At 36.7% G+C, this 21,319-nt stretch overlaps 1 protein-coding gene across 2 annotated transcripts; it reads left to right on the top strand.

The window, feature by feature from the left end:
• Nucleotides 1-3,932: 3,932 nt before the first annotated feature.
• On the top strand, nucleotides 3,933-19,723 carry LOC147857319 (uncharacterized). 2 transcript variants are annotated; one of them, XM_087328761.1, is made up of 15 exons: nucleotides 3,933-4,116; nucleotides 6,339-6,409; nucleotides 7,298-7,623; nucleotides 8,044-8,231; nucleotides 15,666-15,822; nucleotides 16,003-16,088; nucleotides 16,344-16,434; nucleotides 16,533-16,652; nucleotides 17,258-17,359; nucleotides 17,447-17,554; nucleotides 17,646-17,710; nucleotides 17,807-17,924; nucleotides 18,039-18,191; nucleotides 18,293-18,360; nucleotides 18,448-19,723. In XM_087328761.1, the coding sequence occupies exons 3-15, from the start codon at nucleotides 7,459-7,461 to the stop codon at nucleotides 19,532-19,534; spliced, it is 2,508 nt and encodes an 835-aa protein (XP_087184887.1). In that variant the 5' UTR covers nucleotides 3,933-4,116; nucleotides 6,339-6,409; nucleotides 7,298-7,458; the 3' UTR covers nucleotides 19,535-19,723. The 2 variants fall into 2 exon arrangements, with proteins under 2 accessions (XP_087184887.1, XP_087184888.1); XM_087328762.1 differs by lacking the exon at nucleotides 6,339-6,409.
• Nucleotides 19,724-21,319: the final 1,596 nt, after the last annotated feature.

Here is a 21,319-nt window from a genome sequence, read left to right as displayed (position 1 = left end):
TGATCCAAAAACGAGAGAGAGAGAGAGAGAGAGAGAGAGAGGAGAATTGGGAGGGGGTCCTTCACAAAATGCTCTTATGTTGGAGAAAATGCTTCACTTATGTCCATGTTTATATACTTGCTTGTATATTTGAAGAACAAACATGTCATCAATGACAAGGTTGTGACAAGGTAAACAAAAGAGAGCTTTGTGTGAGACACGCATATTATTTGATGTACTCGTGTGAGGCCCACTAGAGAACGATAGATCTACGTTGAAGATCGAAACATAGAACTCTCAAATTCAATTACATGGGGTGCACACACACACACATAGAGAGAGAAGAGAGAGTGAAAGAGAGATCGATAGAAAGAGACATGTATTCGGCCTTGGATAAGAGAAGCTTTCAAAATGATGATGTATTCGGCTTTTGAAACCAGAACATGTCATCTATGACAACAGATGTTGGCCCTATTGTTGTTTTCTTTTTAGACTTTTGGAAGGGATCAACCACTTGCAAACACTTCCATGAAGACTCTAGAATGATGCCAACCCTCCTTTTTCTGACAAGTTCATACACGGGCTCCATGGACAACTTGGATTAAGCGCTCTTATTTTTTCGGTCATCGGGTCATTGATAGCATGCTCTATCCCTCTATGTATTATTATTTTTCTTTTAACAAAGATTTCAGGACAAGTTGATGTCTGCTACTCAAGGCCAATGTGTAATTTATGCATACACGAGGGAAAATATGAAGATGATATGTGACCATATGGATGCTAGCATTATCGTTTTAAGAAATTCCATCAACTCTTTCTCCCCTCTTTCTAGGTTCACATTATCATGTCACACGAGGGTATCCATCTCTGAATGAGCACGTTTATTAGAGATATCATATATGCATCATGTAGTCCTTGGTTAAGTACATATTAGATGATTCCAATTGTAACGAGATGGAAATTAACAATCGGCAACGGTTCGGTTCAATTGAACCGGTTTGGAATTGAACTATTAAATTTTTTTGAAACCTGAACCGAACCGAATTGAACCACTAAACCGTTAAACCGAACCATGAAAAAAATTTGAAACTATTAAACCGTTAAAACTGTGGTTTCGTGGTTCGGTTTCGGTTTCAACTTAGGTCAAATTTTAAACTTTAAAATTTTAAAAATTTAAAGATGTTCCTAAAATGTGAGAAGGTCTAAAATGAAATGATGGTTTAAAAGCAAATTTTAAAAAAATTTTAAAAATAAAATACAAAACCGTTACCGTTTAAACTGCGGTTTCGGACTGTTGAAACTGAACCGAACTGTTAAAAAAACCTAAACCGTTAAGTCGTTGTTTCACGGTTCGGTTCAAACCAAACCGTTGTCGATTGTTAATGAAATTGAGAGTTGGAAAGTATGTGGTTATTGATTCCTTGTAAGAGAAATGACATCATAAGGTGTTATTGTTTCTTAGAACATCCCAACCCAAAACAAACTTTACAATTATGTGATACACTAACCAAAGAAGTTGCATAATATTTTTGATTAGCCATTTGCTTAGGTTTTTCATACATTAACCTGCATACTTTTTCAGAGTATAGAGCTATTGCTATAGGAGTTGTGGAGATGTTATGGCTGAGAACTTTCCTAGTAGAACTAAAGGTGAATCAAGAAAATTAGATGATGTTGTGGTGTGACAATAAGTCAGCAATCATATTTGCCAACAATCCGGTACAACACAATAGGACCAAGCACATCGAAATCGACAGATTCTTTATCAAGGAAAAGCTTGATAATAGAATATTAAAATTGAGTCATGTTTCTACTGAACATCAAGTAGCAGATTTTCTTACAAAGGGATTTGGGCCAGTAAGTCTTACTAGATTGTGTGACAAGATGGGCTTAGTGGATATTTTTTGCCCATCTTGAGGGGGAGTGTTGAGAATGTTTAAAAGTTATAATGGCTAGCCCAATAGCTAGTTATTTCCAGCAGCAACAATCCGGTACAACACAATAGGACCAAGCACATCGAAATCGACAGATTCTTTATCAAGGAAAAGCTTGATAATAGAATATTAAAATTGAGTCATGTTTCTACTGAACATCAAGTAGCAGATTTTCTTACAAAGGGATTTGGGCCAGTAAGTCTTACTAGATTGTGTGACAAGATGGGCTTAGTGGATATTTTTTGCCCATCTTGAGGGGGAGTGTTGAGAATGTTTAAAAGTTATAATGGCTAGCCCAATAGCTAGTTATTTCCAGCAGCTAGTTGGCCCAACGGCCATATCTTGGCCTTTATAAAGAGGAACTTTCTCCTCATGTAAAATGTGCGATCTCTGTATTTTCTCCCTCCAGTTGTGATATATCAATGTATATTACTAAACAGTTGTGCCTTCTCATTTTTCTTTAAATATCTCTTGATGTCTCATCAACTCTACACCCATTGACCTATAAGTTAATAACAAGTTACATTTTTCGGGCAAATTAATTAGGAGACTTAAGTTCTTTCTCCTTCTAAACGCATGATGAATTCCATGATATCTAGTTAACTTTTGAACATTTACAACAAACACTTATTGTGCTTCATACCCATCAAATTGAACACTATTAATAGACACATCCATGCATCAATCAACACATATAGGCATGGTATAACTCACAATAAAAAAAATGATGAATTGAAAATCAATAATGGTTTTCCTAAGAACTCGTGAAAAGCGGTAACTAAGTGGTGTGTGAATTCAAAAATTAATGGGAAATGATGTGATATAATTAACTCATCAGATAGTGAAAAATCCAAGAGCTTTGGAGAAAATCCTTAAGTATGCATTATATACATTTGATCAAACCTATTCCAAGCATCCTTATACTTAACACAACCCTCTAAACCTGATGGATTCTACATCTAGAACATAATCCCCTCATAGTCAATGTTGTGATCTTCATACTTTATTTTTTTCCTTTAATCCTAGAAATCTCCTCCTCCTTTATTGCTAATGTTTCTACCATATCTTCAACTAAATCCCCTAAGATTGCATAGGAATTATTATGGGAATGCAAAACTCTAAATCCGGATGACTCCTCACTTGTTTCTCTTTATTTAAAGGAGTATATACCTTCTTATTAAATTAAATTATCTTTCTAGCAACTATTGACAATTGCATTGCCCTCATCCTTTAGAGTTTTTCCATCCTTATCATTCACAACACACTGTTCTTTTATTTGCTCTGAGATGGTTAAATCTTGAATCTGACGATGGTCTATAAGCTCTTCGACATATACGACTCACATTGCATTTATATTCTTTTATGAGGACGCTCTGTCGTAACATGCCTTATCACACTACAACGGAAACAATGACCTGCAAATGTACCCCATTTAAACCTAGAATACATAGGAGGCATACTAGAGGCATGTAAATTGCAAACAACCTGGTGGTCTCGTGACAATTGTATTCCAAAGCATACACATTCGATATCGATTTTGTCGCATTAGCATTGGGAGGTATCGATATCTTTCCCAGCTTTTCCATTGTTGATCGTAAGAATCGTGGGTGGGCCATCGGACACGTGGGGCTATTACCTCTACCCATACAAGACAGGACACTCTTTGCTTCAATACTATCCTGCTATTCTACTAGTGGCCTCCGAAGGAACAGATGTATAAATGAAGCAGACAGTTTTTCCAGAGGAAACCGAGAACTGGTCGAATGGAAGTTCTCTCCGCTCTCGCGATACGAGAACAAGCTCACAGAACCCACCCACAAGGACTACTAGCATGAAACATCTTCAACAGAATGAGCCTTTGGAAGGCATCTCTCTCTCTCTCTCTCTCTCTCTCTATTTCTCTAGTAGTACACAGTAGTTGGTAGTAGTTAGTAGTAGTTAGTGGTAGTTAGTGGTAGTACATACATACTACATAGTAGTTAGTAGTAGTTAGCACTAGCAGATGTGAATTGGTGGTGGTAGTGATTGATGGGCGGCAATCTCAGAAATGTCGTTATTCTTGTTATGTGTGTTCCCTCAATCCCTAACCCTAACCCTCCTCCTCCTTCTCCAATTGTTTTCTCTTGAATACCTCTCCTTCTGCCATGATTTCTTGATGGGCGCTCACAGATAGACCAATCTTTCTCCTGCAAACCCCACCTGTGTAAGTCTTCTTTCTCTCCCTCCATCGCTCTCTCCGTCTTTTTTCTTTTTTTTTGGGTTTTTGTTTTGTTCTTTTCACTCCCTGCCTGTTTTTTGTTTTAGATGATTCCTCTAGTCTATGTGCTCTTTGGATGTTTCGCCTAAATGCTTTCAAAAAAACCGAAATGCTCTTATCCTTCCATTTTAAATCAATTTCTGGCTCTCATAAAATGAGTTACAGTACTACTCCCTCTTTGAGTTGCGATCCATGGCAGAGATGCACATGTATTGGGAATGCAAACAGATGTATTCTGACAGGACAAATACCTGATTCATGTAATAACCTCCTGTATATAACGGTGCAGCGAAACTGATTTCTGAACAAAAAAGCCTCATTCTCATGTTAATAATCTCGCATTGCATAACAGTGTGAAGAGATCAATTCCCAAGTAAAAAACCCATTTTTTTTGTTAATAATCTCGTTGATGTAATGCTGTAAAGAATTTCATATCTGAACGGAAAACGCAATCAATGTGTCAATATTCTCTTGGATATGATCCCCAAACATGTTTTGAACCTATCAATGTTTTGTCCTTATTTCTTGAGATTTGGAGTAAGCCTTAGGAAGTCGATTTGAGGTTTTTTTTTTCGTATCCTAACCCAAGTGTATAATCCACAACCCTCTGAATGCCCATAATCTCAATGGGAAATGACTCAGTCTCAAGATGTAGGAGCATGTATGACATTTGAATCTTTCTATTGAAGAACATTGACAGCCACTCTATACCTCAACATTGATAGAGATGTACTAGTATCACCAAGGTGTCAATGAAGTATTTCTTGAGAACCCAACATTTGATTTCTCCTCCATTGCAGATCTTCTCAAATATGCAATAAGGTCTCTTTTCAGTCCTTTCTTTTTGAGCACACTAATTGATCAGAGATATTTGTTCTTTACCATCTTTAGACACGAGCGTTGAACTCTCTGCTTCCAAATGTCAGAGATTGGCACCTTGACTAGTTGCCAGACCTTTGCTTCGAAATGTTGGCACTTTATTAGTCATGCTACTCTAAATTTATGAGATTCCAAAGCAGAATGGTGATCGATACATGACCTTGAACTTTCTTCCACAGTAACTTATTGAATGCACAACAATCTCCCTTCCTGTTCATATGGTACATTTCCATGAAAATGTTATGTTTTTCATGTTCTTGTATATGTTAAAGAATTATGGTCATTATTGTAATATGTTAATGCTATGGTACTTTCATATTCTATAAAGCATAGTCTGCGAGAGTTCACGTTTGATGCTCATCTTGACATTCCTTTTGACAATACTCCACATAAATCTCGTTTCCCTTCTTGGCTGATACTATTTTAAGGAAAATGCTGTGTGTTTTCTCACCGTCTTTTTTTCTTATGCATCTCATGAAGTCATGAAACCATTGTCAATATAGTGATACACCATTACATTCCACTTTGTAATCCTGTAACATAGTTGATGGGATGTATCATGTCATTAAAAGAAAGTGACTTACAAAACTGAGCGAAATGTTTGGTGTTTTCAACAACAAAAATCTGTTGTAGAAATCTTGGAAATAAGGTAAAGTAAAAACGATCATGGTACAACGGATATGCAGAATGTGCTGTTGAAAAGTATGAATGTTTTCTATATGAGTTAAATGCAGTAGAGAATAAGGAATCTGGATATAAATTAACAAATTAAAAACGAGTTGCTACTCTTGGTACAAATCCTCATTTCTATTTGTAGCTTAAAAAATCCTAGACATTGTTTTGCAGTTTTCTGATCCATTTCACAGTACCTTCGTTCAATTATTTCCAATTAGAATTTAGAAGATGTTTGTATATTAGTGACAAACATTGAGGACATTATTATTCTATTATTTCAACTCTTTCTCGATTCTCTCATAAAGTTCCATTTAAAGCAATGTTCATATTTTATTGTAGCTTTTCATTCAAGGAGAGATTGTATCCAGTTATTCATTTACATTTAAATATGTCCTTACTCCTATTATTTGCATGCTTGCATTTAAATGTAATTGCTCACAATTAAGCCATTCTAACCTATGCATTTGAAAAGGATCAAAGATTAATTAATCTCATAATTGGCAGAAGTAATTTCCATGATATTATATCAGTTTTCTCTCATATATTTTGCAGTAATTTCTTGAGAGATATGAAGCTTTTTACTAATGAAAGAGATCCACTACATTTTGCTACAGATTGTGTGTCATACATTCTATGAGCAGTAAGGAAAAGAAGAGTGATCAACCGTTTATTTTAGCTAAGACATGTAATATTTTGACTTCATCCGTTTTTATAATTGCAATAATATAGAAGATTACTTAAACAAAAATTGAAATCCTTTATTTTCATTCATATATATGAGCATTAGTATGCATACTCAAAGATGTGAGCAGTTTTGCTTAGCAATCTTAAAAACTACTTCTTATATTGTAAGAATACCTTGTGAATGAACGTTTTATAAACAGCCTTCAAATAAATCTCTGTTAATATTAGCAATTTACTTTTTGTTGTGTTAGATCTTTTTCTTTCTCAGGGGTGGAACTTTTTTCTGACTGTGTCTTAAAAGACATTAATATATCGTTTTTTCACCAGGAACTGATAGAAACTCAATGTGAACATGTTTGTATTTAAGACTACTTAATATGAATGTTGATATACGAATCTTCGTCTTATTTTTCATTCATTTACTAGAATGTACTTAATTTGTCAGCTATAACTAGTACGTTTTTATGAAGGTATATTTATATACTCAACTGATTTGTTATTTCTTTTGTGAGAGAGGTAAACATTAATTTTGAAGCTGCAATTCCTAAATCATTTTGAACCACAAACCTTCTTAACTAATCATTAAAACTATGTATGCATGTTTTAGATGAACTTGATATTTTTTTTCTCTATTATTTCATTGATTAACAGTTTAGATCAAGAAAAGAATGAATCAAAACATCTTATTTTTCATAATACTTCTTTCTCTATATGTATTAATTTTCAGATGAAAAAAGTGATTACCTAGTCCTATGTATCACAGATTCACTGTATTCACAGTCGACTGAAAAGGATGAATCAAAACATGTCGATTTTTCATAATACTTCTTTCTCTATATCTATTAATTTTCAGATGCAAAAAGTGATTACATAGTTCTATGTATCACAGGTTCACTGTATTTGCAGTCGACTGAAAAGTGTGTGTAAAAACCTGTATGGTGTAGCTTCAGTACATGCGAGTCCTAGAGAGGACTTCCATGGTGGCGATTTTGCCTTCGCTTGTTACAAAGACTTATACTCATTTCATGCAAGTTATTTGGGAACCATTTTATGATGGATGACATTGTGAAGCTGGATATTATGGATAGCAGCTCCACATTATTTGAAAAGACAATCCCAGTCAGGGTTATGAAGTTGCCTGGATCTGACGATCGACTCATGGAGCTAACAGTCAGAATCGTAATGGGGATCAGCAAGCCTCATAGGTCCAGCAAGGTAGAATGATCAGCACAAGTATTTGAATTTTAGGGACATCTGTTTCACATCTAGAGTTTGTATGCTTTTTTAATAACAATATAGATATAACAAGTTTGAATCTATTTCATATCTAAAGTAATATTATCGTCTATCAAATGCCAAAATGGCCTGTGAGTCCAAATCATTTTTTCAAATGTATAAGTGGCCATAATTGGTTTCTGATTGTAAATATGATGATAAATCTACAAACAGGTTAAAAACTAAAATAAGGTGTTTCCTATGTCCCTCATTGGATATTCCTGATCAAAAGGGTTACAATAGCATGGAAAACGATTCCTATGATGGGCATTATGCCTTTTATCTTTTCGAAATTAGGTTGGATTTGTTACTTTAGGGTGGATTTGTTGTTTTAATTTAACGATGTTATATGTTTTGTAGCTTCTAAGAGTGCAACTCACAAATGAAGCAGATCCATTTTTCCTATATTTCTTGGAAGTGAGTGAAGAGGACTTCCAAACCTTGAAGGTGGAGCAATGCATACTTGTGGATTTTACAACATTTCCTTACAAGTTCATTGAGCTACTAGAACATTGCATTAACGATGCTGGCAGCCATGATACACCCCGGTATTTCACGTGCCCTAGTCTGACTAGAAAACTTTTAATTCTTCATTGCTTTACAGTTTGCTTTTAAAGAGTTAACAACATATTAAACTCAGTTACTGTGACTCTCTTTTATGGTTGATGCTCCTTGTGCTTTTATTTAGAATTATGCGAGTATGTATAGGTGCATCTGTTGTTGCAACTTGGGAACATGATATCAGTACATAAACTTTAGCCTTTTTGGGTGGAATATGAATATAAATGTAATGTTTGTCTTTCATGATATGATAACATAATGCTTTGATGTCGATTTCTCTTCAAACATTGTCATTGTTTCTTTAAAACTCTACTCCTTGGTCAATTTTCATGTAAATATTATTGACAAAAGCTTATCAACAAAGAACAGTTACAGCTTTCTTTAGCCCCGTCACTAGTCATGCTACAAGTCAATCAAAGGCTACACAATTGGGCTCCCAACCAGGACAGTGCAAAGGGGTTACAATAAATTGGGCAATAGAAATTTGTGGTGCATATAGACCCAGCCACGTGGACCATGATCTCACTACCCTTGTCATCAACAGATAAAGGCCATTATATCCCAGCATTGCAGGTGCTTCCCTCGCTTCGGAAACCTTTCCATTCTGGATCAGTCCATCCTAGAGATCTTTCAAAGACAAAAAATTCAATATATTTGACTTGAGAATCTTACATGCGTAGATGACGAGATTCTTTAGTAATGTCGTAATTCTAATTCTATTTACTTTTTTTACTTGGTAACATTTATTTTGGTTTTCTGTTCTCAAATATAAGACAATTTTAAGATGTAATCTCTTGTTTGGCCTTATAGGCCATTTCGACCTCTTAAAAGGTATTAATATATTTTCCTTTCTTTCTTTCTGATTTATCAAGCTTCTTTAAGACTATAGTCAAGGACTGTTTATTCAACTTTGTATTCTAGAACAACAGTGCTTGGCACTGTTCTTGCTAGAATTCAAGAGATACAAAGGGAAGTTGTTGAAGGACAACAATACAACCACAACATCTCACCAAAAAGAACTATCACGACTTATTTTTAGCTCCAATACTCACCATGCTACAAGTGCATCAAGGGTTACAAGTGGGGTTTTGGACCAAAATACTCGAAAGGGTTTTCAATAGATTGGGGAATAGCAAGGTGTTGTGGCCATCTTGACCATGGCGTTGTCACCCTTGTCACCGCCAAAGCAAGACCATTGACACCCAGCATTGAAGGTGCTTACCTTGATTCAGAGGTCTCTCCAGGTTGGAGTGGTCCAAGGGAGAAGTTTCAGTATATCTAAGTTCAGAAGCTTAATCATTTGATGACTAGATGCCCTAGTACTAGCTATATCTATTTTGGTTTGTTCTTCTCAATGATGAGACAACATTACAAGATGTAATCTCTTGTTCAGTCTTATAGGTTATTTTAGCCTCCTAAAAGGCTTTAGTATATATTTCTTTCTCTCTTTGTGCCAATTATAGGACAGCCATGATTAGCCATTATTTGGCTAAACTATATGGCCCCTTGGTGCTCTTCAAAGACAATGGCTATACTTGTCACACCAACTCTTCTCAACAAAGTAGAAACCTTGGGACCAAGTCTTCACTAGTAAATTAACTGGAAAGATTAGAGTGACCTTTAGTCTTAATCATTGCCTGCATTATAAGGAGCAAAGCATTGGTGCCCTATAATATAATTCGGCCGGAGATAGGAGCAATTGCAATAGTCACCTAGACACTATTCTAATTAGTGATTGGTATCCAACAGCTTTGGGAGCTTCCTAAACGAGGTTCTCAAGGTAGGCACTTATGTCATCAAAACAACTCGGTGAACAAGAATATAATCATTGTTCATATGCGGAAACACAACAATGGTTTGAATCATATGGCATAAGCATAAATGCACTACCCTCATCTCAATATTTATTTTGCTTCCATGTAAACATGCAAAAGTAGAAAAGAATAGGATCAGATTGATATTATCAAATTGGATAATGGAAGAACATAGATCAGCCCCCTAGCATATCTTGGTAGAAAGATGTCCCACTATAAGGTACACTTTTTACACACATTGGAGGATGGATTCATCATCAAGCCCTATTATATGGTCATACATCTATCTCATGTGTCATAGGGCAATTGCGAACCTCTTCACATCAGTTACCAATTTAGGTTGGCAAATATGCATATACACCCTTGGAAAGAATTCACCAATTATGTCACTAGGGAGTGGAATTTGAAGAACACTATGTTTGCCATTGTACCTTTTTTTATGAGATAAGAGGGAGATACCAACGCCTGTTAACCAAGACTTTGGCCCACTATGCTGTTGGGGTAAAGGCCCTAAATGACCCCCTTATAGTATGTACATTTGTATAGGCCTATTTATAAAGGCCAAAAGTCACTTATCACTTTTTGTTATTTTTGGGCCAAGTTCAGTGTGAACTTGGCCAACCCTAAATGGGTCATATAAAACATAAGTTAAAAAGTTTTGGATATCACTTCAAAAGGTGAGCTCCTCCAATTAACTCCATACGTTAAAACATAGAGAGATTTGGGGGTTCTGGAGCACGCCTAACAGTATAGCTATACAAATATTACTATATGCTGATGACATTGTGCTGATTTCTGACTCTCCGGAGGGACTACAAAGACATCTAAATGCCTTAAAACTATTTTGTACGGACAAAGGTTTGTCAATCAACATGAACAAAACTAAAGCGACGGTGTTTAACACCACTCAAGCATGGTAACAAGATCAGAACCAGAATTCTTCTTGGGAGAGGAAAAGGTGGAATACACACGCTCCTACACATACCTAGGAGTAATATTTACAGGACCTAGGTTCTCCTTACAGGAGGCCGCTTGTGCCCGACTTTCTCGTGGATATGCAGCCCTTGGTGCTCTCGAGAGACAATGTGCACATTTGCAGTTCCAAGAGCCACAGACGAAGTTATGGTTATTTGTTACACTTGTCACACCAACTCTTCTCTATGGAGTAGAAACATAGGGACCAAGTCTTAACAAGGCAAATCATTGGAAAGATTTAGAGAGACCTTTAGTGTCAACGACTGCTTGAATGATAGGGAGCAAAGCATCAGTGCCCCACGATATAATCCGGGCAGAGATGGGAGCAACACCTATAATAACCGAGGCATTGTTCCGATCAGTGACATTTATCCAACGTCTTTGGGAGCTCCCTAAACGAAGGTACCCAAGGTTGGCACTTATGTCATCAAAACAACTGGCTAAAAATAGAGACGCTCATTGTTGGTATGCTGAAATGCAGCAATGGTTCGAGTCACATGGCATGAGTATAAATGCACTACTCCCGTTCCAATATAGCTTGGAATGTCCCCATCTAAATATGACCAAAGTGGAAAAGAACAAAGTGATCCAAACTGATATTATTAACTTGGAAAACAAGATAACATAGATCAACCCCAAAATACCACTTGGTACAAAGATGGTCCACTATAAGACACTTCTTACATACATCGGAGGATGGATTTGTCATCAGGCCACCTTATATGGACATACATCTATCCTATGCGTTGCGTAGTGTGATAGGCCAGCTGCGAACTTCATCACACGACTACCTCTAGAAGAGAGAATTTGCCAATTGTGTCATCAAGGAGTGGAATCTGAGGAACACTATGTTTGTCATTGTAGTGTCTTTTATGAGATCAGAGGGACATACCATTGCCTCTTTAAACAAGGCTTTGGCCCACTACCCAAGGTAATGGAATATGAGGACCAACGATGCCTAGGGCTTTTCTTGCTAGAGCTCAAGAGACATCGGGAAAAGTTGTTGAAGAATACAACCACACAAGCTCATCCACTTAGAACAATCACAACTTTCTTTAGCCCCATCACTCCTACTAATGATACAAGTCCATCACGGGATACACAAATGAGCCCCAGACCAGGACATAACAAAGGGGTTACAATTGATCGGGCAATAGCAATTTGCCATGCACGTAGGCCCTGGCCCCATGGACCACCACCTCGACACCCTTGTCATCGACAAATAAAAGCCATTATCTCCCACCATCGTAGGTGCTTCCCTTGCTTCAGAGACATTTCCATTCTGGATTGACCTATGCTAGAGATCTTTCGAAGACAAAAGCTACAATATACCTAACTTGAGAATCTCACATGTGCTAAAAACCAGATTCCCTCATTTCTTCTCTTTTCATCTTATTTACTTTTATATTTATTGTGTAATATTTATTTTATTTTGATTTGTTCTCAAAGACGAGAAAACACTCAAGATGTAATCTCTTATTCGGTCTTATAGGCCATTTTGGCCTCTTAAAAGACGTTAATACATATTTATTTCTTTCTCTATGTTTTCAGCCATTGATCTACTGCTACACCTAAAGCCCTGAGTGTTCCTCGGCCCTTTTGACAATTTCTGACCCTTTCAATTGGTATCAAAGCCTTTTCTTTTACCTAGAGGCCAAATTGGCCTTCTCTTTGTCCTTTTGGCTGTCATGTGCATTAATCTTGTCATTTTTCTTATCTCTAGAATTCGTCTTTCTTTCAAGTTTTGCTTTGTAATAGCGGCAATTAGGTTTCTTGTGGCCTTTCCTGCCACACCAGTAGCATGTTATATCATTGCTTTTACCTTTGCTGCTATTTCCCCTTTCCTTGCTTCTACTTTTGTTCTTGTGTACATAGTTACTTCTCTTATCTATCCCACCTCTAACCATGTTGGCTGGGCCACCACCTTCTCCACTTGCTTTTCTCCTAATCTCTTCATTGAGCATGGAACCCCTAACACCATCAAAGCCAAGTTGGGGTTATTAGACAATGAGACTACCAATGTCTCCCATGAGTCTGGTAGTGTCACAAGCAAGAAAATGGCTCGGAGCTTGTCATCAAAAGGAACCATACTGATCACTGTTTGTATACTAAAAGAGATGAAAATGGCAGCCCAATCATTCTTGTACTATATGTAGATGATATGCTCATTGCTGCCAAGAAAAAGAGCACTATTGATGTCCTTAAAAAGCAGCTGAAATCTGCATTTTTAATGAAAGACCTTGGGGGAGCTGAACATGTACTTGGACTAAGAATTAGGAGACAAAGGGAACAGCACACATTGTATTTATCTCAGGAAAAATACATTAACAAGATGTTGGACAGATTTTGTATGGCTGATGCAAAGCCTCTTGGAGTGCCATTACATCCATATGATAAAATCTCTAAGGAAGATTGTCCTAAGACACAAGAAGCAATCAATGACATGCAAGGTGTACCTTATGCTTCAGCTTGTGGTTCACTTTTGTATGCTATGGGTGCTACTAGACCTGATATTGCCTATGCTGTGGGAATTGTAAGCCGATTCATGGCTAATCTGGGCAAGGCACATTGGAATGTAGTAAAGTCCATTATGGGGTACTTAAAAGGGACTAAAAATAAATGCCTCTGTTATGGAAAAGATCCATTAGAACTGAAGGGTTTCTGTGACTCTGACATGGCAGGTGATATGGATACACGGAAATCCACAAGTGGCTATGCATTCACACTTGCAGGTGGTGTTGTATCATGGTGTAGTAGGCTGCAAAAGGTTGTTGCTTTGTCCACTACTGAGGCTGAATATATTTCGGTCACTGAGGCTTCCAAGGAAGCGATATGGTTAGCATGTCTTTGTAGTGAGTTTGGTTTGCTTGAAAAGGCACCTATGCTTAGTTGTGATAGCCAGAGGGCCATCTGTTTGGCAAAGAATGCTATGTTTCATGCACGCACAAAACATATTGATGTGCGATATCACTTCATTCGAGAAGTTTTTGATGATGGCCTTATCACCTTGATAAAGGTCCACACATCATAGAACCCTGCGGATGTACTCACCAAGTGTTTACCCAAAGCACAACATCGGATATGTTGGAAATAGATTGGTACGAGGAAGCCCATTGTCCTCGCGGCGCTTTCACCTCTCGCCTATCGAAGTGATGTTCTCTCACTTGGTAGGAGAACTTGAAGACTTAATCTAGGTGATTATAAATCATCAATATCCCATTATTTAATCTGGACATTAGAGCAACCCCAATAGTAACCAAACCCTTATAATGTGTACATGTGTATAGGCCTATTTATAAAGGCCAAAAGTCACTTATCACTTTTCGTTATTTTTGGGCCAAGTTCAGTATGAACTTGGCCAACCCTAAATGGGTCATATAAAACATAAGTTAAAAACTTTTGGATCTCACTTAGAAACGTGAGCTCCTCCAAATCTCTCTCTCTCTCTCTCTATCTTTTCAACCATTGATCTATTGCTACACCTAAAGCCCTAAGTGTTCCTCAGCCCTATTGACAATTTCTGATCCTTTCATATGCAAGGTAATGGGATATGAGAACCCCCAATGCTTGAGATTGTTCTTGGTCGAACTCAAGAGTCAATTTGGAGAAGTTGTTGGTGAACAACAATACAATTGCAACCTCATTAACAAAGAACAAGCACAACTTTGTTTATCCCCATCACTCCCACTCATGCTACAAGCCAATCAAAGGCCACACAAGTGGTCTTCCAACCAGGACATTGCAAAGGGGTTACAATAGATTGGGCAATAGCAGTTTGTGATGCCCATAGGCCTAGGCCTCGTGGACCATGATCTCATCACCATTGTCATAAACAAATAAAGTTCATTCGTGAGAGGTCTCTCCATTTTGGATTGATCTATTTGACAAAAGTATAGATAATGGGGTTTTTTAATCACTTTTATTTTTATTTACCTTTGTACTTGATTATATCTATTTTCAAAGGACATGGCAACATTTAATGATGTCATCTCTTGTTTGGTCTTATATGCCATTTTAGCCTCTTAATAGACATGAATATATCTTTATTTCTTCTTCTTCTTTGTTCTTTCTTTCATAGTACGTAAAATTCGTGTTCGTCTAGCATAACATTCGTTTTCCTACGTTGGAAAACGAATGCGAATGTTATTCAAACATTCTTGTGTTTTTTTTTTGTTTTTTTCCCATTTTTTAGGGCTTATTTACTTCATAATAAATAGTTATTCCAAAAGTATGGTATTTATCATTCTTTGATGGTGTTTTTCTTACGCGAATGCACGTATGGTTCATACTATGCAAGTTTCTTTCACTAGATTATTTCTCCTCTTAATATTTCAACCATGAAGTTTCTTCATATTACAAACATATGTTGAGAAAAACTCGTTATAGCAACTGCTTATAATTGCTATTACCTCTGTATCTCTGCAATATAACATCTCTGCATCTGATACTTGAAGTAGTACTAGATATAATATCACAAATTTCTTATAAACACTGTTATAAATGTTTAGAGCAATATCAATATGAACATTCCTCTTTCACAGTTAGTCTAGTTTAATTTCAATGGCTGATATGAAAAACTGAAAAATATATACAATTTGTAACTGACAAGAAGCTTGATAACGAAATTTGCAGATTCAAGGCAATCCTACACGTGCGGACCGGTGACTCCACCTTTAGTATTGTAGAGGCTAATCAGTTCAAGAACCTATGCCACCTATCTCTCTGCTTTAGGCAAGGAAATGACTCAACCATTAAAACATATCTTGCTGGAAGGCTTGCAGAGTTTAAGGTGAGTCCATTTTCCTTCATAGAAGTTCAATCTGCTTTACATTCATATTGACAAGTACAAATGTCAGTACTGTGAATAGCAGGATCCATTCACAATAAAATGAATTTGCTTCAATTATTCTGAATGTCTGCACTGTGAATAGTAGGACCATTTACGTTCAAATCAATTTGTTTTGTGCAGAATGCTAATGCGGATATGCATGAGAAACTTCGGAGAACACTTGCATCCTTAGAAACAGCTCTTCGAGACAATGGCAACCTGAGTAGGTAGTTGCCATATTAACAATTATGTGTTTTTGTGCTCATCTGAAATTTTTGGCACCATTAGATTTTTTTTAAATGTAGTTTTCCTCTGCGTTAGGAGAACGTACAAGATGTATGTCTATTTGGAGAAAAATACATGCAAGAATATAGTAGTAACCATCAATATATAGGATTTGACTTGAAATATCTATAGTCAGTTCTTTAAGGATATAACAGAGCAGCACCTTTTAAGGAATTGGAAATTCATCGTCATTGCAGTGAACTTTCCGACCTCAGAGAAAATAACTCAACTGCGATGAACCAACTGAAGGCAGAGTATGCTGTGGTGTTGGCACATGAAAAAGAGAAGGTGTGGTACTATGAGATGATTTTGTTTATGGAATACTTGATCATTATGCATGGCCTTTGTTGGTAGATGATGACATTGTGAGTTTAAAATGTTTTCAGGCTATTCAGGAATATACCAATGCTAAAGAGAAATTTGTAAAAGAGCGATCAGACCTCGAGAGTAATCTCAGACAACAAGCTGAAACTCACCAAGAACAAGTTCTAGAACTAGAAAAGCAGGTCGGATCAGCTTTTGCTTCCTGAACCATGCCAAATTAAGCCACATTTTATTGGTTAATGAGCTTGTTTGGACCTCCTTTTGTGTATATATTATCATTATACCCTTGTGTTTGACACAATCAGCAGACATCTCTTTGAATTAACAAACTAAGGACATAAAAGAGCGTAATCATAACAATGGCCATGTTATTTGCTACTTTTAGGCAAAGAGGTGTCCATCTTGTGAACCAGATATGAATTCTTGTTATTTATCCTCTGAACTGAGCCTTAGCACTACAAGATTGAATGCCAATCTCTCTGCTTGGATACAAGAAATTGATAACTTCATATTCATGTTTTGGTACATCATCAAAATGTTCTAAAATGAAAAACATTAGGATACTGCTAAATATCTTTAATTATATTCCCATTAAACAAGGAGTTTGTAAGTTAACCGTGTGATACCTGTGCATCCACAGAAACTATAATACATCAGATGAGATCAGACCATTGCTGCCCTAGTTTTACTTTTTGTTTTTTCTGGAACATCTGTTTGATACAATGGGTTTTTAGTGTTGCAACAAGTTCCTATATCACATATTATGTGGACATTGTACATACTGCAGGTTAGAACATTGTTGGAAAGCAAACATGCTTTAGAAGTCAGGATAGGAGAGGTGAATACACACATTACAATTTTGGAGAAGGAGCTGGATGAAAAAAATCAGGTAATTAGGGCGAACAAGGTTATTATATAGATTTATATTGCTGACACGCCTTATGGTTCTAATCTTTATATTGTCGGATTTCTCTAGCAATGTGAAAGGTTGCGTACAGAGAATCATAACTTTGATGCTGAGAGACAAGCTGCTCTTACCACACTCAACCAACATCTTGTACGACTTGGGGCTCTAGATCAAGAAGTAAGTTCAGATCTCTTCTCTTCAAATATAAAGAAAGTTATATTTTCTTTTTTATATTCAACCATGCCTACAATTGTGCTATAAACACCAGGTTCAAGACAAAACTGAGTTGATCACAAGCTTGCAAAAGCAACTTGAGGAACAAACTCTTCAGAGGTAAAATATAAACACAATTTATTAACGCGTATTCACTCCTTGTAATTAAAGATTTCTTTTTTACCAATGACAAATATACTATTTTTAAATTTACAGATCTACGCTTGAAATTTCCTTTAAGGATTCTCAAATTGCACTTAATCGTTCTGAAGACAAAAATAAGATAAATGAGGCAGAACTCAACAAATGTCGGCAATCAATTGAGAAACTACAGGTATGGCGATGCCAAAATTTGATACTTCATTTAAAACCTTTTTATGCAAAGCCAGAATAAATACTGTATTGGCCATTTAAGTAATTACTAATTTGTTGAGCTGTGCACTTCAAGGCGAAAGTGAAACTGAAAGGGAAAATGTCATCTCAGCAAGACAATCTCCTCCTTGAGCGTCAAACAGCCATAGATAGAATGACACAAGAAAACAACAACTTGAAACAAGAAATGGCAGTGATGAAGGATGAGAATGACTCCCTCAGGAAAAAGGTCAAAGTCCATTAATGTCGTTCTAGATTTCTCAATAAAAAATCTTACCTTATTTCACTAGTTAAATAAACACTCATAAAGGCTCATGCTCGCTCATTCAGGTTGAAGGGCTGCAATGCAAGGTAGACGAGACTCAAGAACTCCAACAGTCCAGCCAGCAGATGATTCAGTAAGTGAAAAGAGCATATGAGTATTTCAGATAAACAAACTTCAAACGAATTCAAATAAAATAAAATAAAACTTATATCTCTTGTAGGTGGCTCAATCAACAGTTAACTGATGCTCAGCTTGGTAAACTAGGCACAATTAAAGCACCTTCCCGCTGCTATAACCCGACTAGGCCCAACTTATCTTTCCTTGCTAACTCTAGTGATACCATCACTAGAGGAACATTATCAAATCAACCCAACTTATCCTTCCTCACTAGCTCTGGTGATTCTACGATGAGAGCAGCAATATCGAATCAACCCAACTTATCACTCCTTTCTAGCTCTAATGATTCTATGATGCGAACACCATCAACAAATCAGCCTAATTTCTCATTCCTTGGCAACTCTAATGATCCAATGACAAAAACAACAATATCAAATGCTTCAAACTTATCGTTCCTCACTAACTCTAGTGATCCTATGACAAGAACAACATCATATCAAGCACCCAACTTACCTTTCCTCTCTAATTCTAGTGATACCATGACCAGAGCAACTTCTAATCGTGTTGGTGGACCCTCTTTCTCAGCATCAGCTAGCTTGAATATGGGTCCCGTTTCATATAATCCAACATACAAAAATATGCTGCAATCGGCAAGTTCTCCTCCTAGTTTTGATCGGCTAGCAATCCGTGATTCTATGAAGGCTAATATTGGAAGCAGTAGTGTAAGTAATGGGAATAACATGTCATCCTCGATATTACCACTAATCAACTCCACAAGGCCACTGAGAAATGACACATCACCCTTGCGAGCAGCTTCTGTGATAGCGACAACGCTGAATATGAAACCAATGGGTCATAATACAACAAATTCTGATCAATTTCCGGTGCCATGCGTAACTAACAAATCAGTATTTGGTCTAGTGGACAATCAGCTGAATTCTAGTATTGCAGAACCAGAAGAGTTGGCTCTTCCAAAGGATGAGAACTCTAGTTGGACCCTTTTACCACGGCCTCCATTGTCGTTTGTGGAAGCAAGATCTGAACTACATAAATGGACAGGGAAGTATAAAACTTCATGTGGCCAGGACAAAAATATTGAATTGAACAACGAGAAGATTGGATTGAACAATATTAACAATATTGAAAGTCATGACTCTCCCGGGGCTGAAGATGAAACATCAGCTCACTGATAAAGCTGCAAATTGAGCCAATAAATTGGCGACTCCAAGAAGTGTAAGTAACGTTTTCATCATTTGCTGATGTGGTCATTGAACACCACAAACTGATGAATGTGAATGTCAGATCCCAAGTTCAATACTTGTATAATCATAATAATAATCCAGTATTGTTAGTGATACTCAATTTTCCTTACAATCAAAGCTGTTTTGGCGGTCTATTTGATGAGTTTTTTTTTGTTCTTGGATCGGAAGGCAAAGCATTATTTGATGATTGACTTAATGAGCACAATCTTAGATATTGTGCTTAAATGTAATCTGGAAAAAGAAATTTTCAGGTGTTATGAAAAAGACAATATTCATTTAGGTGTTAAATGCAAAAGATAAGTCTAGCATTCTAAATCTTGGTGTCAAGAAAAAGTAATATTTAGGTTGTAAATGAAAGTTGTCACCATTCATTCATGTATTGTATTCATGATAAATATGGAATGGTGTGTTTGGACAAATGGAAGAGGCTAAACATGATGGAAAATGTAGATCAGTAGCCACTCACTTATCTAGAATGCGTGGAAGAGCCTTGTGAATCCAATCATATTGAACTCATGGTGCAAGTATCATGTCTATAAAATAAAGTTCAATGTTTATAAGATAGAACAGATAGAAACCTCATAATTTTAAGAAGATAAAAATCTATTTATTGTCATCCACTATCAAATTTTCAAGAAAGTTGTGAGATAATGGCCTTTGGCTCTTTTAGGATTTTTAGAACCATCTGAGTGACATCATGTTAAGGTTAAAAAAAGATATTCAGTTCTAAGCTCATGTTATCATGTTCATGAGACATTGTCATGTCCAAATGTGACATACAAAATTGAGGTCACAACAACTGAAAAAAAGGTAAACACTATCTTAGATAAACATGGATATCTTTTGAGGTGTTGGAATTGTTGTGTCGGCTCTAGGAGTTCACGCAGAGCACATGCCTTTGCTCCAACATGAGTTCTTTCTCCTTGTCAGATTCGTTGGTCAAGGGGTTCAAACCGTCCACACCTTATTAGTGGCGAACCTAGTGATAGCATGTGTCAATTCCTGTCAAGCAAGTAGCCTTGTAAACTCTAACCTCATGAACTCTCACTTGCACTTCCTTGTGATAATCCTAATTAAGAAGCTAATTACGTCCTTATAAAGGTTTAAATGTCAAGCATACACATATATAAAAGACAAACATTATACATGGTAACACTAATCACACCTCAATTAATAGAAGCATCCACACCGCATACAAAAGGAGTGATAAGAGTTTTAAGTAGGACTTAACCCTAATAATTGAACTCACTAGCATTATATACCAAAGAAAGAAGGGGGAGAGCTCGAGCTTAGGTTAGAAAGGGTGATAAAATTCAAGGATCACAAAGAAGCTATAAAGTCACAAAAATGTACAAGGGAATCGGTTGGTATATCCAACACACAACTTTTGTATTTGTTATGATTTTATAATACCAGAGCGTATCTGTTTGTCAAAAAGAAAAAGTCACAAAAATGTATTTTTTATCACTCTTTTCCAAAGGGTTTGTCCCCTTTCACATTGGTGTATCATTTGGGCTAAAACTCTAGTGCAAGGTTTGTGCTATTCCCCTTTCTTCCTAGTCCTTTCTTTATTCTTCAATGTCCTTGCTGGTGTCGGTGTCTTCGCAACTCATGTGTCTTGCTATGTAGCGGATCTGCTACAAGAACGATTAAAGCTAGCCCTAATCGACAAGGGTTTAACAATTCTTGTCTCATGTAATGTCCACGTGAAAA

The sequence above is a fragment of the Azolla caroliniana genome, unplaced genomic scaffold (assembly GCF_043228905.1).
Source record: "Azolla caroliniana isolate FFs.n. ecotype wild unplaced genomic scaffold, voAzoCaro1.0.p SCAF_12, whole genome shotgun sequence".
In the NCBI taxonomy this organism is placed as follows: Eukaryota; Viridiplantae; Streptophyta; class Polypodiopsida; order Salviniales; family Salviniaceae; genus Azolla; species Azolla caroliniana.
This window is presented reverse-complemented; position numbering and strand designations above follow the sequence as displayed.

What these genes read in the sequence shown, in the direction of transcription:
- LOC147857319 (XM_087328762.1), top strand. Translation starts at nt 7,459, where the DNA reads ATGATGGATGACATTGTGAAGCTGGATATTATGGATAGCAGCTCCACA. An exon ending in AGCCTCATAGGTCCAGCAAG is followed by an intron (nt 7,624 to 8,043) that starts GTAGAATGATCA and finishes TATGTTTTGTAG; the next exon opens with CTTCTAAGAGTGCAACTCAC. An exon ending in GACAATGGCAACCTGAGTAG is followed by an intron (nt 16,089 to 16,343) that starts GTAGTTGCCATA and finishes TCGTCATTGCAG; the next exon opens with TGAACTTTCCGACCTCAGAG.